This window comes from Sceloporus undulatus, chromosome 4, assembly GCF_019175285.1.
Source record: "Sceloporus undulatus isolate JIND9_A2432 ecotype Alabama chromosome 4, SceUnd_v1.1, whole genome shotgun sequence".
In the NCBI taxonomy this organism is placed as follows: Eukaryota; Metazoa; Chordata; class Lepidosauria; order Squamata; family Phrynosomatidae; genus Sceloporus; species Sceloporus undulatus.
Genome location: NC_056525.1, coordinates 68,556,028 through 68,572,038, shown reverse-complemented (window position 1 = coordinate 68,572,038; position 16,011 = coordinate 68,556,028). Strand labels below are relative to the sequence as shown.

The window sequence follows — 16,011 nt, the reverse complement described above, 5'->3', positions numbered from 1 at the left end:
GGCAATTAGGGTGCTCAATCCCTTAACCCAGTCCTTGAAAATGTTTTATAAATGAGCATTATCCAATGCTTGCAATCTGTGAGAATATATGCAGTTTTATGTAACTCACCTTTAGAACAATTTCCACTGTGAACACAGAAGTGAAGCCAATGTCAAAATATCCTAGAATCTGGAAACACCCCACCAAAGAAATAAATTGTTATTTTTTGACAATAAAATTCAGTTGCAAGTACTCCCAAGCACTCGTATAAAACTGAAGAAAGGAATGTGTGCATTGTTTATACAATAGGCTCATGGTATCTGCTTGGGGTTTGGTTCCAGGGCCCCTATGGATGATCAAGTCCCATTATATACAATGCAGTAGTAAAATGATGGCCCCTTATATAAAATAGCAAAATCAAGAATTGCTTGCATGGGTGCAGAATCTGTGGCTAGAAAGAGCCAACTGTATATGTATGTATGTATGTATGTACACACACCTCTTCAAAACTATTTTTGGGTTCCACAATGAGAAATATCTGAAAGTTATAAACCGAAATTCCTTGCTATTCATACACATTGCAGTGTCTTTACAAACCCCAATGAAATTGCCATAGTTACTAAAGTTATTTTAAAAATGTATTAAATTACTAAATTTACTGAATTACTAATTACTAAAAAAGCTACAGATTACAATTGGTTTTGGTTATCATTAGAACATTAAGAAACCAATGGTTGTATTGCACAAGAATGATCAAACTATGTTTGTAAATAAAAAAAAGTCTACCCATGATTTTCATTTCTAATCACATTGAAATATATACATTTAATATTACACACATTTCTGCCAGGAATTTCACTGCTGTGGGTTTCTTCCCTGGAAGAAGCAGAAAATCAAGCACTACTTTGGCTGGGCTTTTTACTGGTGGCACTGATCTTGCTTGGTTGGCCTTCCACAAGAAGCCTGCCAGACAACCCCTTTGTTGAGCGTTAGGCCTGCTCTTTAAATCTTTTCATTACTGAAGTATTTAAAATCATATTTTATTCATGCTGGTGAATATATTTAACTTTTTATCATTTTGGTAGTTATCTCTTGCTTTTTAAATTACTGTTGCTTATTGGTTGTGGTATTGTACACTACTGTATCTTTTTAGGTAGCAAGATATTTAATACCTAAATTAAATCTGGGGGAAAAAAACAACGTATGCTGATTGCTATTTATCAAACGAATGGGAGACATGTATAATTTTTAAATGAACACACTGGAAACTGTCTATTTATATTTGAATCTAGCATACATTTATATTTGAATCAGGCTATATTTGACTCTGGTGTACAGTTTAAGAAGTTGCCCTAGCACTATGGAGCAAAATATGGTTCAGATCCGCAGAACACTTATTTCCTTCTATTGTCCTTGGTCATTACTTTTGGGCTGTTCTTTCACCTCATACTAAGTCGCCTTTACCAAAACATGGGTGGCTATAATGTGGGTCATTCTTCTATTACTCCACACAACCACTGCTTTCTAGTCACCTTATTCCTGAAGGACTCTGCCCGTATGGGATCCTCAGCTGCCAGTGAGATACTGCTAAGCAGGATGAAAAGGAGGATGAAATTGGTGAACCAAGTGGCATTTACAATTCGATGGCACAGTACACGGATCCTAAAAAGAAGAGTGACAAAGAGAATCAAATTCATACTAGAGCCAGGGTGCTTATGCTATTTATTTATTACAATTATACTTACTCTTTCTCTAAGGAGCATGGAGTGGTGGACACAGAGTTATCAGCTAGTCCCCAATTCATACACTGGCTGGGCTCAAGCCAGAGAAAATCACAACAGATGCCATTCTGGTCTCTAGGTTTATCCAGACTTAGGAAATAAAGCAGTGCTATGGAAATTAAACTGTTTAACCCTCATAAACAGTAGTAGTAAGTTTATGATTGTTGGCATTACAATTTCCATACTTCTCAAACACACACTTTTGCCACTTTGAGAAATGGTCTATTAAATTTGTGGTTAACTATTATATTGTGGATCAGGGCCAGATCAGGCTCACCGCACACCAAATCAGATTTGGGGTAATAAAGTGAGACAAAGCCATTGGTACAAATGGGATTTACTGGTGTTAAATGGAGGTAGCAGGTGTTTCACAGTGGATGAAAGAGTTTAGCTGATAGCGCCCAAGGATTTCCTCATGCAGATGCTGGATCCCTAAGCAATTTAGCCCAAGATATTACTCCAGGGGCAACAGAGATTTCCTATGTTGTGTCATATTTCCTCCCTGAAGCCAGGACAGAGAGGGGTCATAAAGAGAAACCCTTACATAATTAAGCTTTGAATGAAGAAAATCTATTCTCCCTTCCACCACAGCAGAAGAGTGGAAAACAGACATCTTCAAAGAGCTAAAGTAAAAATATCCCTATGCAGTTTTCCCAGTGAGGCTGAATATTCTCACAAAAGCCAAATGCTTACTTCTGAGTTGCAATGTCCACCAGGATAAACATGAGGCCTAACTTGAACAAGTGCATAATAATCCTTGCCATGGGTAGATCCTGTACCTGATCACGACTTCTGCGACACTTAGCAATGAATGGAAAGGGTGTTTTTTGTTTTGGTTTTTTTTGCTAAGTATGGCAGAAGTCCTGATCAGGTATCGGATGACTCTGATCTGGGCATGGAATTGTGTGATAACATCTGTTTATACATGGTCTCAGCCTGTGCCCAGATCAGGAGAAAACATCCATTGTGATAATCTCTTTAAACTGGTGACATGAGGGCTATTAGGTAAGGATTCATTTACTATGTCACCATCTAGATTTGATTGATGAGAAGGACTGCAAATGAATTATCTGTAGAAGCAAGGTCATCTCTTTATACCAGTAGGTCAGAGCTGGTCACATAGTAATACATGATCCCTGAAACAAACAAATCTATCAGTTTCCGGGCACAGTACAAGGTGTTGGTTATCACCTTTAAAGCCCTACATGGCTTGGGCCCAACCTATCTAAGGGATCGCCTGCTTCCATATAATCCGCTCCGTACACTCAGGTCCTCTGGGAGGAATTTATTACAGCCCTTAAAGACCAGGTTGACGGCAACCTCCCAGAGGACATTCTCTGCAGCCGCTCCCAACTTATGGAATGGCCTGCCGGACGAGATCTGTCAAATTACCAATCTAGAGAGCTTTAAAAAGGCCATTAAGACGGATCTCTTCTGGAAAGCCTTCCCGGAATAAACTGCTCGGCCACAAATAAGACTTCCCATCCAGTGAACTCTGCCCGTGATGATTTTTATTTAGCTTAGTCAGTTTTAATATGTAGTTTTTAATCTTACATTGTTTAATCTTGTTTTAAGGGGGGCATTATGTATATATGGATGTATTTTAACCTGTTGTACGCCGCTTTGATTGCCTGGCAAAAAGCGGGATAGAAATAAAAAAAATTATTTATTATAATTTTATTATCTATCTGACATTACTAAGGTATCATATTCTTCTATAAAGTCAGGAAAGTGTCCCATCAAGACAGAGATGAGAATGAAATCCAACTCTCTATCAATTCTCACACTGAGTTGATTATCTAGGGCTGATGCAGTACAACAATATCTGAAGGTCCATAGGTATCTTACCCCTGCTTTAAGAACTCCAAACAGGTCAGCACTGGTACAGTTCTTTCCATCAGTGTAACAATGTGATGAGCAAATATAGGAATTGCTCTCTGTTGGCACTTCAGCCACTATGTTTGCCACAGCTCTAATTTGATAACCATTCAGAGGTTTGAAGTCCAAGAGTTGATATGGAGCATCTCAGTGGACTTCATCTCTGAGGTTAAGCAGCCTTGGTCAGATAGAAATGTGTATCAGTTGGCAACCAGGGAATCATTTGGTTCTGTGGGCTTATACTCACTTCAAAAGGTATTTCTGTCATATGTCTGGATGTGAGGGGGAGGGGAGGAGGGGGAAATGCAGTGCCTACTTGTTGGTCGGGCTGAAGATGAAAAATGCACTAGCTTCAGGCATGGGCACAGCTTTTTCCTTCAACTGCAACTCTGCAAGCGGCCGTGGTCTAGGACTTAGTGGAATTTCAGGCTCATCTTCTTCATCATCACCTGCAGGGAGCACAGTCAGTCACTGCAAAACTTTATGACTGAATTTTACAAACTGAATGTCAGTTCACACTTGCTGCAGAAACTTTGTGAAGAAAGCCTTAAACTTTATTGGTAGGCCAGTGCTGCTGTGTTCAGTATGCCAACAACCATTTGTATTCTTAAGTTAGTCTTAGCAGAGCTCATGAACACTTACAGGTTGCAATGCTAACTTGTATGCCCAAATATTGATACAAACTCCTCCTTTTCCAGTATTATTTGTTTCAAACTTTCCCCTTTGTGTATCTTGCAGAAGTACAAACATTCCCTGAGACCTCAGCCAGCCCTCTTGAGACTTGGGCTGCTGCCACGCTGCAGAATTAATGCAGTTTGACATCGCTTCAATTATCATGGCTCCATTCTAGGGAATCCTGGGATTTATAGTTTGCTGTGGCTTCAAGATTCTCTGACAGAGAAGACTAAATATCTCCTAAAACTATAAATCCCAGAATTAAAGATTAGCATTGATCCATGATACTTAAAGCAGTGTCAAACTGCATTAATTCTGCAGTGTGGCAGCAGCCTTGGTAATTCTAGCTATTCTCTCAATGCTTCCATTGTTTCTAAAACAAAAGCAAATACCAGAGACTTAAAAAACTTAGAACAAACTAAATTTTCAATAGATGCAACTATTCCTAACATGTAGAGGAGCATATTGAACCCACCTCCCATACAGGTGTTAAAGGCAAGGACCCACTTGCAAAAAAAAAGAAAGAAAGAAAGAAAGAAAAAAAAAGGAAAAAAAGAAAAGAAAAAGAAAAAGAAAAAGAAAAAGAAAAGAAAAGAAAGAAAGAAAGAAAGAGGATGCTTCTTATCCAAATTCAGACACTCAAAATCTGGGGCCTGGATAGACAAATGTGTTAGCCTGGAATTCTACCAAATACAATTTATTAAATCTTAGATTCTTTCCAAGATGAATATGAAGACATTTTAAATACTAGTAAACTCTTATAACATTGCTGCAAATTCTCACACACACTGCTTAATCCAAGTTTTACATGCATCCACGTGGGTAAGAAGAATAGCTCCTAATAGCAGTATACACATCTATTTCTTCATTCTTTAGCAAAAGGCAGTAAAGTCCAATAGTTTTGCTACCTACCTAAGTCACAGTCTCTTTTTCTCCTCTCTGTGAACTCTCGTCTGCTCTAAAGAAACCATTGATTGCCATTACTGATCTATACACAGGGGACAGATATTCGGGTTCTGAGCCTTCACACCATTTAGGTTAAATGAATCCCAGAAGAAAGGGTTTATAGTTTTTAGCAGTTTGATGCCATAAAGCACTGGCCAAGCTAGCAAGGTATGCTGTGTGACTGAGATGCCACTGCATACACCTGGAGGGCACGAGGCAATGCTTGGAAAAGATACTTTCATGGAGTTTTGGCTGAATTATTCTGTTAAGTTGTGGACCAAAAAATTAAAGTAGAAGTAGACCATCTGTATTTTCTACATAGTCACTGTTGTTGTTGTTGTTGTTGTTGTTGTTGTTGTTGTTGTTGTGTCTGGGACCATGACATCAGTTGAACATACAGAGATATTCACCTGGTCAGAAAATAACCCACAGAATTATGATGACTGACAAAGTGTAATCACTTCGGCCCAGATCTCTCTCCCTTTAATTTTTTGGTAGGAACGGAAGAGACAAGCTAAGCTGAAACATCCTTACCTGGGAAGTCAGCAGAGGGATACGGGTCCTTGATCTCATTGACATTTGATTCAAACTCATCCACTTTCAACTGAACAAAAGAGGAAAAAATAACATAAAAGAAAGCTTACTGTTATGGCTTGGCCCTCACACGCTTGTATTACTGCTGAATTATGCTCTGAAACAAGGAATAAAAGGGAATGGGCAAGGAACTGAAAATTTAAAAACATGTGATAAAAGTGGCACACAGGGCCATTTTTGGTAGAGAAAGCCCTTATAGGTACATGCATGGAACAGCATTTACTTTGCAACATACAACCACTATTTATGTCTGTATTCTGCTGTATACACATCTCCAAGGAAGCCATGGCCAGTTTTGAAACAATAACATATATTTCTATGTATGCACCTGTAAAATAGGAATGCATCTCATGTGTGTGTGTTTTGTGCACATGTGTATTTCATGTGCTGTTTTATAGACTACAATTATTTTAGAATGAATTTTGAGTTTTCAGTAGGTTTCAATCTACCTTGGGAGGGTTAAACATGAATAGCAGTATACAAATGCTGAAAGAAATACAAAATTAAATATATAGGAAAACTTCCAGAGGAGAAACTGTACACTATGTGAAGTGGTTTTCAAATGGCTCTGAAACAAGTTGCTGTTTTTTCTGTTTTTTAGGTGTAAACAAAAAATGGGATTCTGAGGAGCCTGAAGAGCTTTCGGGTGTTTCATGGCTAGTGTTCCTGTTCAAGTACAAGTTGTTCCTAAGCATCAGTCCACAGGAGTCAGAACTCAACTCCCTGGTTTATCTGTGAGCTAAGAACAGGTAGCATGGACACAGGTGGTATAAAAGTCAATAGAAATGTAACCAAGCAAGTGTTTTTTCTGGGGTTCAAAATGCAAAAGTAGAGGGAGAGGACAGGAAAGGGTGGGATATGACCTTCTTGATAATCTCAGGCAAAAGTAAACTGCTGCAGCCTTTCCTAGCTTATGCACATTTCCTCATCATTAACTTTTGCCATCTTGGCCACACTCAGATGTTGCTTGGCCACATACATTCCAGTTTTCATTTGTGAAATGCTGGCAGGTATGGTACTGTATGCAGCCTAAGGGCCACACTTTGCCCACACTTGTTTTCAAATGTTTGATTTTACTGTAGCAATTGTACTGAAAACCATATTGTGAAGGGCATTGCCTTGAAAAGCTGGGTATAAACGACCTACACAAATGCAATAAATAAAGTATGACATTGGCAGCTGTCACTCTTGGCTGACCTTGGCTGTGGTGGGCATGCCTTCTCCCCTGGCTTTCAGCTCAAGCTTCTTCGCCAACAATGTTTTTTCCTCATCAGATTTCTCAGGATAACCTCTAAAATGAAAGAGAAGGAGAAAGTGAAGAGTACAATGTAGAGAAGCAGGGAGGACATCTTACAGTTAAGCTAGTCATCTTGTTTCCATGTTCCACGGGGGAGCAGAGCCCTAAGGGAATTAGTTTTGTTGAGTCTTTTCACACTACAGAACTATACCACTATGATTCCGCTTTGACTGTCATGGCTGCACCGTGTGGAATCCTGGGGCTTGTAGTCTGGTGAGGAACTAGAGGTCTCTGACAGAGAATTCTACATGCCCTTCCTGCAGGTCCCAAGATCCCATAGGATGCAACAATGGCAGGTAAAATGGAATCATAGTACTGGGTTTTTATAGTGTGAAAGAGCCCATACACTACAAAAGATAGAACAGACCTGGCCATTTTCTTTCTCTTTCTCTCCTCAGCTTTGTCTTTCTGAGCAGAAGTCAATGTTTCAGCCTCTGCAAGATTGTCAACAGCGATAGCCAGGAAGACATTGAGCAAGATATCTGTAGAGTGAGGAGGAGAGCTAAGGAATTTTATAGCACAAGTTTAGTTAACACAGAACTGGTGAATCAAGAGCAGGGGTAGGCAACCTGCGGCCCGCGGGCCGGATGTGGCCCGGCAAGGCCTTGGGACCGGCCCCAGCCCGGTCCAGCCGCCGATTGCTGCCGGAGCCTTTGGCCTCTTGCGTGAGGGCATGGGGCCTTTGACCTATCAGGAGAAGGCGGGCAAGGGGAGGCAAGCAGCAGGCAAGGGGCGCAAGCGGTGGGCAAGGGGGGCAATTGTCTATAGAAGCCTCCAAAACATGCATTTATATTAACATTTAAAAAAAAAATCAGCAATTTTTGTGTGTCCTCCATTTTTAAAAAAAGTGTCCTCCATTTGAAAATTTTGTCCCACATTTGTCCCAGTTTATTTATTTATTTATTTATTTATTTATTTTTTAAAAATGGTTTAATTATTTATTTTTGGGCTTCGGCCCCCCAGTTGTCTGAGGGACAGCAACCCGGCCCCCGGCTCAAAAAGGTTGCCTACCCCTGATCAAGAGTTTTGGCTCTCCACTTTGATGGCTCCATCTTATTTATGAGGTAAATCCTAAAACCGCAGACCATTCAGTTTGTCAGATGAGAATAAAATCAGAGGTGGGGAAAACAGAGAGAACAACAGTAACCTGGGAAAAACTGGGCAGAAATGTGAAATCTTATGTGCAGATATTAAAGACAGCCCTAGTCCTCACAAACACACACACATTTTGACAGATGTGTGTTGACTGAGCTGCTGGCAGCTAAACATTTGAGACTACGGAGTGGGAGAAAGCACTAGATGCTCATCTGATGCTAAAAGATGGCATGCAGAATGAATAGGAATTCTGTTCAACAACTGAGAGCAAGCTAACTGTATCATTTATAAATGCAACACCATAGAGGCAGAAAGGCCTATAAGATCAGAACAGCCCAGCTGCATAACCAGCACAGGATGTTTCAGCCTAGTGACAGCCATTACATACACTTTAGAACTATTAGAGCCAAACTCTTTTAATTTTCTGCCATGACAACACTATCTTGGCACAACAGAGCAGATCTGATGATACAGTGAGATAAACAAATCCAGCCTTTTTTTTTTTTTTTAGGAACAAAGCCACTGGCTATACAATCCTGTTTTTATTACTTATTTCATTTTGCTTGGCTCTGAATGAAACCAAAGACAATAATTTTATCTCAATAACTTTGTGAGAGTGTGTATTTGAACATGAGTTTGTGTGTATTAATACACATTGGTGAGGGGAGAAAAAGAAATATTCAGCAGTCAGAATGAAGCCCCAGATTGGGCCAATAACACTGATACTGACAAAATGTAATCATGTAACGGAGATATTCCTTCCCCTATCTTGTCTAAATGTCACCTTTATCTGAAAGGAGTAAACATACTGTACTATTTTCAGTCCTGTCATATCAAATTTATATGCTGTGCACCTAATCCTGTCACCAGACTGGATCATTAACTTGTATAATGCACCACTCTATTTTCATTTGCACTATTGATTACTGTAGCATTATCATCACAAAGCTGCCTTTGAAAAATGTTCAGAAACTTTAGCTGGTTCAGAATACTCAGCTGAGCATTCCTTTGTTACTATGACTTAAAAGCCTACTAGTCTGCTTTCAACATAACATTCAAGGTGTTGGTTGTATTCCATAATACACTATACAGTCTGGGACCAGGATATCTGAAAGACTATATTCTTCATGCACCAGCATGCCCAAGTGATAAGATCTTCAAGGAAAGCCCTTTTCTTTGTCTTATCAGCATTGGATGCATCTTTGGAGATTGTCAGAAAGGGGAAAATCAGGGATGAAAAAGGCCCAGCAAAGTTGCACAATCAAGCTGAAGATTTTCAGATTACATTGGGCTTATCCACAATTTAACCCATGAAGATCCAGGAATGTTCCAGCAACAAACCATTCCTGGAACTTCCCTGTGAATGATTTGTTGCTGGTGCATTCTTGGATCTTCATGGGCTAAATTCTGGATAGGTGTGATGTGTGTGAAAATCTTCAGCATGATCACCTGACTTTGCCAGGAGCATGCCTTTTACTCCCAGCTCCCCCGCCCCCCGCATCTCCATTGCTTAGGCCACGAGGGAAGGCTTTCCTGGTGACTGCTCCCAGGCTCTAGAACTCTTGCACTGATAGACAAATAACTTTTTATTCAGACAGGCCTTTGGCATTTAAGCTGGATTGCTGTTGGGGGAGTTTTAACTGGTTCAATGATGCTATTTTTTATTGATGTTTTAAAATTTGTTTTCATGTTTTAACTGTATTGTTTAATGGAATTGTATTACCATTGTATACCATTTTTCAGTAGAAAGATAGGATACAATATAAATAAATAAATAAATAAATAGAAAAAGAAAGCCAAACATTTTTTCTATAAACATCTGTCTATTACTGTACTGTCTAAAACACTGGTAAACTCAGATTTTGAAGTCTGAGAATCCACATTTTGCTAGTTCAGCAATAAGAGAGATTGGGGAATTAGTACTGAGGGAATAAGAGAGATTTTACTTGAATTGCCTCTCACAGTAATGTTGCAAAATGAACACAAACAGGATCCAGTGAAGAAGAGTTTTGCTTGACTCTCTTAACTGAATATGAGATCTAATGGACCAACAATACTCCAGCGACAGTTAAGGGAAGGATACAGTTCCCACAGACAAAGAGAACAATGAAGTAAATGCAGACTAAAATCCCAGGGTAGCTTGGTCCTCCATAAGCCATAATCCCATTGTACATAACAGAAGTCCAATCTTCTCCAGTCAGGACCTAGGAATAGAGAATACATTTTGCAAGCACTGAGCACAACCACTGTATTAAGTCTTCAAACCAAGAAGAGAATGTATTAGTCACAATTCCTTTCCTAAGATAACAAAAATACCTGTGCACAGAGTTCAGAAAATATCCCAGGAGTCATGATTCCTATTACCTATTAGGAACTCATTAATCAAAGAACTGAGTATAGCAGGGGCAGGGAAAGGTCCAAAAGTGACTATAAGGCCAGGCAAATTAGAGACACACTGAAGAAAAAGGCTTAATCATGGAACATTTTAGAAGCTCTTAGGAATTTCAAATTAAACTTTTACAAGCATTCTGACTGATGTCCTCAGACATCTTGAGACATTCTGCAGATAAAGAGAATGCCAGTTAGAACAGTGTGAGCTGCAAGGAGCAAGTGTGACATGTATAGTTTCAGAGTAGTGCTTACTCATTATTAGTTTATATTACTGTCATTGCCTTGGTAGGTTAAATACTGTTGCTGTGTAGTTTTGCAAGAATGATACACAGGTTGAGCATCCCTAATTCAGAAATACAAATTCTGAAAACTTCTAAAAACCAAAACTTTTGCTGCCAGCCACTTGCTTCTGCCTTTGAGGCAACAGATGCAGCACTCCTGCTTATCCGTTTTTTCAAATCCTCAGTCTCTTTCCAGTCTCATATACAACACAAATAGTGTGTTGTAGAATAAGGTGTGAGGTTAGAGACAGATGTGAGGCTTAAAGAGATGCAAGGCAGGAGAGAGATGTGAAGATCTGTGAAATGCCAGGAGGCATGGATTCATGCTGAGAACTATCATATGATTCCTGACATTTCACAAATCCTCAGTCTCTCTCCAGCCTCACAAATTCAGTTTGTCCTATGTTGCTTCTGTTGTGTATTGCCTGGTGTATATTATGTATATGCAAATACAGGTATCCTAAAACAAACAAACAAGCCATAATCAAAATCTGAAATACATTCGTCTGAAGCATTTCGGATAAAAGGTATCAACTTGTATAAGCTTGATTTGCTGGTTACTTTATATTACTGTCTTTGCCTTGATTAGTTAAATACTGTCACTGTGTAATTTTGCAAGAATAATAAATAGGCTTGATTTATCTGCCTGTTTGCTAGGAAGAACATTTTGCACTCCTCCTGACTTTCTAAATGAACAGGTGCTTCAGCCTGCTAAGCCTTCACTATTTGGATCCTAAAGGGATATTTTCCTCAAAAAAGCCATCAGTTATTACCTCCACAGTCCTGCACTTAACTTAACAAATACCATGAATTGTACCTGGAAGACAGTGATGAAAGACTGGGGGAAGTTATCAAAGGTGCTGCGCCGTATCTCTACATCATCGAAATCAAACTTTCCTCCAAAAAGTTGCATCCCTAATAGGGCAAAGATGACAATGAAGAGGAAGAGGAGGGTGAGGAGTGAGGCAATGGAGCGCACTGAGTTCAGAAGCGATGCTACCAAGTTGTTCAGAGATGTCCAGTACCTAGAGAAAAACAATCAGATCATAAGATACATGCTTTGTAAAGATGTTGGGAGACATACATATCCTGGAGATATTCTTTAAAATATTTATGGATTTATTTATCTATTTATTTCCCTATGTCATGTGATCTCAGAATGGTGTAGAAATAAAATCAATATAGGTAGTTTAAAAAATTTAAAATGGAAAACAATAAAAGTTATTTAAATTGACTAAAGTCTATTGAAGACTAGACAATTAAAGGATTAAAACAAATTTAAGTGGTTTTGAAACAGTTTAAAACCAGGTATGCATGTCTTTGGGATTAGATCAACTAGGGCTCACAGGCTTTAACAAAAACATGCTTTTACTTGGCACCAGAATGAAGTCAACATTGGTGCCAAATGGGCCTCCAGGAAGGAGGTATTTCACAGCCAGATGCCACAGCTGATAAAGCCCTTTTCCCATGTCCTCATGTCTGTATAATTCCTTTTGACAGAACACAAGGAAGGGCTCTGTAGCAGACCTCTGTCACTAGGCAAGCCTATACAAGGGGAGATGTTCCTTCAAGATGATCCCAAGCCATTTAGGACTTTGAATGTCATCAGAAGCATCTTGAATTCAGGCCAGGACTATATTGGCAATCAGTTCAGTTCCTTTAAGACTGGTGTCATTTATTTGTTTTGGTTTTTTGTTTGTTAAAATATCTCTACTCTGCCCTCTATTGTGCATGTAACACTCTCTCAACCTCTATCAGAAGATGGCAATGGCAAACTTCCTGTAAAGAAACTTGCCAAGAAAACCCTATGATAGGTTCACCAGAGAGTCATCATAAATCAGAAATGACTTGAAGCCACACAACAGTAACAAATCCTGCCCTCTATCTAGAACTCTCAGGGCAGCATACAATAAAACCAGTGTAACAAATCAGTGTTCCAGTAGTACTCTAGTCAGAAATCTAGCTGCTGCATTTGTACCAGGTGCAACTTCTGGGTCATCTCCAAGGATCCAAACATCCAGAAGAGACTGAATAACACCAATCTTAAGATCGCTCCACTGGCTGCGCATCAGTTTCCGGGCCCAGTACAAGGTGTTGGCGATCACCTTTAAAGCCCTAAATGGCTTGGGTCCAACCTATCTTCGGGACTGTCTCCTTCCATATAATCCTCCCCGCACACTTTCCCCGATCCTTGAGGGAAAAATTGTTATAGCCTTGTAAGACAAGGCTATCTACGACCTCCCAGAGGACCTTCTCAGCTCTTGTGCCCAGATTGTGGAATGGCCTGCCAGACAAGATCTGTCATATTTACACTCTAAACAGCTTTAAAAGAGTTATAAAGACAGATCTCTTCTGGCAGGCCTTTCCTGAATAGTTCTCTGGCTATCAGAAGGAAAATCTAATTGCTGACCTCTGACTTCACCACAGTTATTGGTATTGTTTGAAGTATGTTTTATGTTTTAAATTCTACATGGTTTAATTGTATTTTAAGGGGTGGGTGGGTTGAGGGTTCGGGCTGTATATTTTAATCTTGTAAGCCATCCCAATTGCATTTTGTTAGAGAGGCGGGATATAAATAAATTTTATTATTATTATTATTAAAGCCACATCCAAGGTAAGCATCTTTATTTATTTATTTATTTCCTGTTTCTATATCAACTTCTATCAACAGTCACAAAGACAGTGTGCAACAAAACAACCACAAGATATACATTTAAAACAAAAATAAAATAATTTTAATATATCAAAAAGGCAACACTAGAAACAGATTAAAAGGTCAGCTTAAGGAAAGATGTTCGCTATCTTTCTAACAGATTCCAGAATATGAAGCCAATTATAACTCTAAAAGGAAGGCATTCCAAAAAATAAGGGTTGGCTAAAGTCCAGGATGACTGAGGTGGCAGAAAACAAAAATGGATGAGAATAGAATAAAGAAGCAACTGTAAGCATACTTACCCAGAACTAAGACTCAATAAGCAACGTGTATTACTACTAAATAGACTGTAAGACTCAAATCCTGGGGGGGAAAGTTAGTTTTCCTTACATTCCTTACATTTGTCCCAGCAAATGTATATACAGTTATGAATTTTGATGAAATGAGGATTGCAAAATAGGCTACGTGCTTCAAACACCCTTTGAAAGATACTGATACTGGAGACACATTTTCAAAAACAATTCTTTTACTATAATGGGACACTCACTTGGTTATTTTGAAGAGTCTCAGCAGGCGAATGCACCGCAAAACAGAGATGCCCAGGGGTGTCATCGAGGTAATCTCCACTAGGATGAGCTCTAGGATGCCCGTGCATACCACAAGGCAGTCAAAACGATTGAAGATGGACATGAAGTACTGATGAAAACCTAGTGCATACATCTTCAAAATCATCTCAACTGTAAAAAGTGCCAGAAGAACCCTATTGGCAACATCTGCAGGTGGAAAAGACAGCTGGTGATGATGGGTTGACAATAAAAGCCTGCCCAAGAGCTCAATTGTTCCCCAAACTGAGGACATTATTGCATTATCCCCATTCTTGCCGCAATCACGCTTGTTAAGAAAACAGAATGATACCTATTTATGATCAGCCATTATAGCACGTCTTCTCAATCGTGTGATTGAGGAGACTTCTGCCATTGTACTTTCCTCCCAACTCATCTTTAACCTCACCTTCCTGCCCTATGATCTATCCAACATGCCTTTTAGGGGGGTTGTTTTATTTTAATTAATTTTTAACATAACTTTTCATGCAATTCCAGAGCACTGCTACTGCGATTTAACTTTAAAAAAAGAAAAAGAAAAGAAAAAGAGAAATAGATTTTTTTTAAAGACAATCATCCTACTTGGGAATAAGAAGGGAAAAGGTGGACGGGTTAGGAAGAGACACTGATATCATGAGACTGGCAATAATGCAATTGCGTTGGCATTTTGTACCTGGGGACTAACACAGTTATGAGCTCATTGATGGTTCCCCCTGTCAATGAAAAGAATGCCCTAGCAATGCTTCAAGGATAGAACACTATGGGATGGAGGCATTGTCATGCAATATGTATCACCAAAGCCACTTTCTTCCAGCTCTAATAATGGTTTAAAAGCCATATGTGATAAAGTCCTAGGAAAAGGGAATAGAGTCCTGCACTACGAGTACTTACATTGCTCTGCTCAGTCAATTCTTTCTGCCTGGGCAGTAGCACTTTCTGTCTGGACAGCAGCTCAGCAGCACTGAGCACTTCTACCCCTCGGCTACAAATTGTAGGGCGCATTCCCACTCGCTTATACACCGGTTTACAAATCAAATCTAAGGTGTATCGTTCCCACTCAATCCTGAATTAACTCTAGAACAGTTCTAGAGTAACCCGCTATCATTCCCACTGCGATTCGAATCTGATTCGAATCCAAACATTTAAACCGGATCAGAAGCCTATAAACCGGCGCAAAAAAATAGTAGGTTTTACCCCGGGTTATCCCTTGATCTGAGATACAAATCATGGTATTTAAATGGGAACGTTAAGTATGTTTGCCAGGGACAAGCAACCTTATACATAGAAGTTGCACATTTCCTTCCCCTGACCTTTTCATTTAATTGAAAAGCAGCCTATAGTTTGACACTGATTTCACTATCAAGGCTCAATGCTATAGAATTCTGGGACTGGCTGTTTTGTGAAACATTTAGCCTTCTCTGTCAGAGAGTTCTAGTGCCACAAAAAGCTAAAGATCTCAGGATTCCATAGCATTCAGCCATGTCAGTTAAGATGGTGCAAACTGCATTATTTCTGCAGAGCAGATGTAGCCTACTGGTGGGCTTTATTGCTCCTATTTATCTCTTCAGAATTACCCCGCCTAGCTTTCCAGGAAAATATCACCATAACTTGCAGTGGATAAATGACAATTATAGGCCCTGCACTGCCATTCTCATGGCACACTGCAAAGCTGTTTTTCTATTTGGGGCAAAACAAGCAAACAAGAAAGTTAAGAAATCCTAGATAAGAAGCAAGCAGCTGTGTGTAAAATAGTTTGGCCTGAAGCTGAATAGACTGAAAATAAGGCATGACATGGGGTTTACAGGGACGGCTTCTAGCCGCCCGTCTGTACTGCCCCAT

The 16,011-nt window shown here is 39.5% G+C and overlaps 1 protein-coding gene across 1 annotated transcript in view; it reads right to left on the bottom strand.

Annotated features, from left to right (window-relative positions):
• Nucleotides 1–16,011, bottom strand: part of CACNA1S (calcium voltage-gated channel subunit alpha1 S) — a 95,955-nt gene that overhangs the window by 42,643 nt on the left and 37,301 nt on the right. The window contains exons 11-19 of the mRNA XM_042464027.1: nucleotides 14,118–14,343; nucleotides 11,735–11,942; nucleotides 10,329–10,449; nucleotides 7,518–7,632; nucleotides 7,051–7,144; nucleotides 5,794–5,863; nucleotides 3,956–4,088; nucleotides 1,513–1,642; nucleotides 110–169 (exon numbers count right to left, since the gene is read on the bottom strand). Of these exons, the coding sequence (XP_042319961.1) occupies nucleotides 110–169; nucleotides 1,513–1,642; nucleotides 3,956–4,088; nucleotides 5,794–5,863; nucleotides 7,051–7,144; nucleotides 7,518–7,632; nucleotides 10,329–10,449; nucleotides 11,735–11,942; nucleotides 14,118–14,343 (1,157 nt within the window). The remainder of the gene's footprint in view (nucleotides 1–109; nucleotides 170–1,512; nucleotides 1,643–3,955; nucleotides 4,089–5,793; nucleotides 5,864–7,050; nucleotides 7,145–7,517; nucleotides 7,633–10,328; nucleotides 10,450–11,734; nucleotides 11,943–14,117; nucleotides 14,344–16,011) is intronic.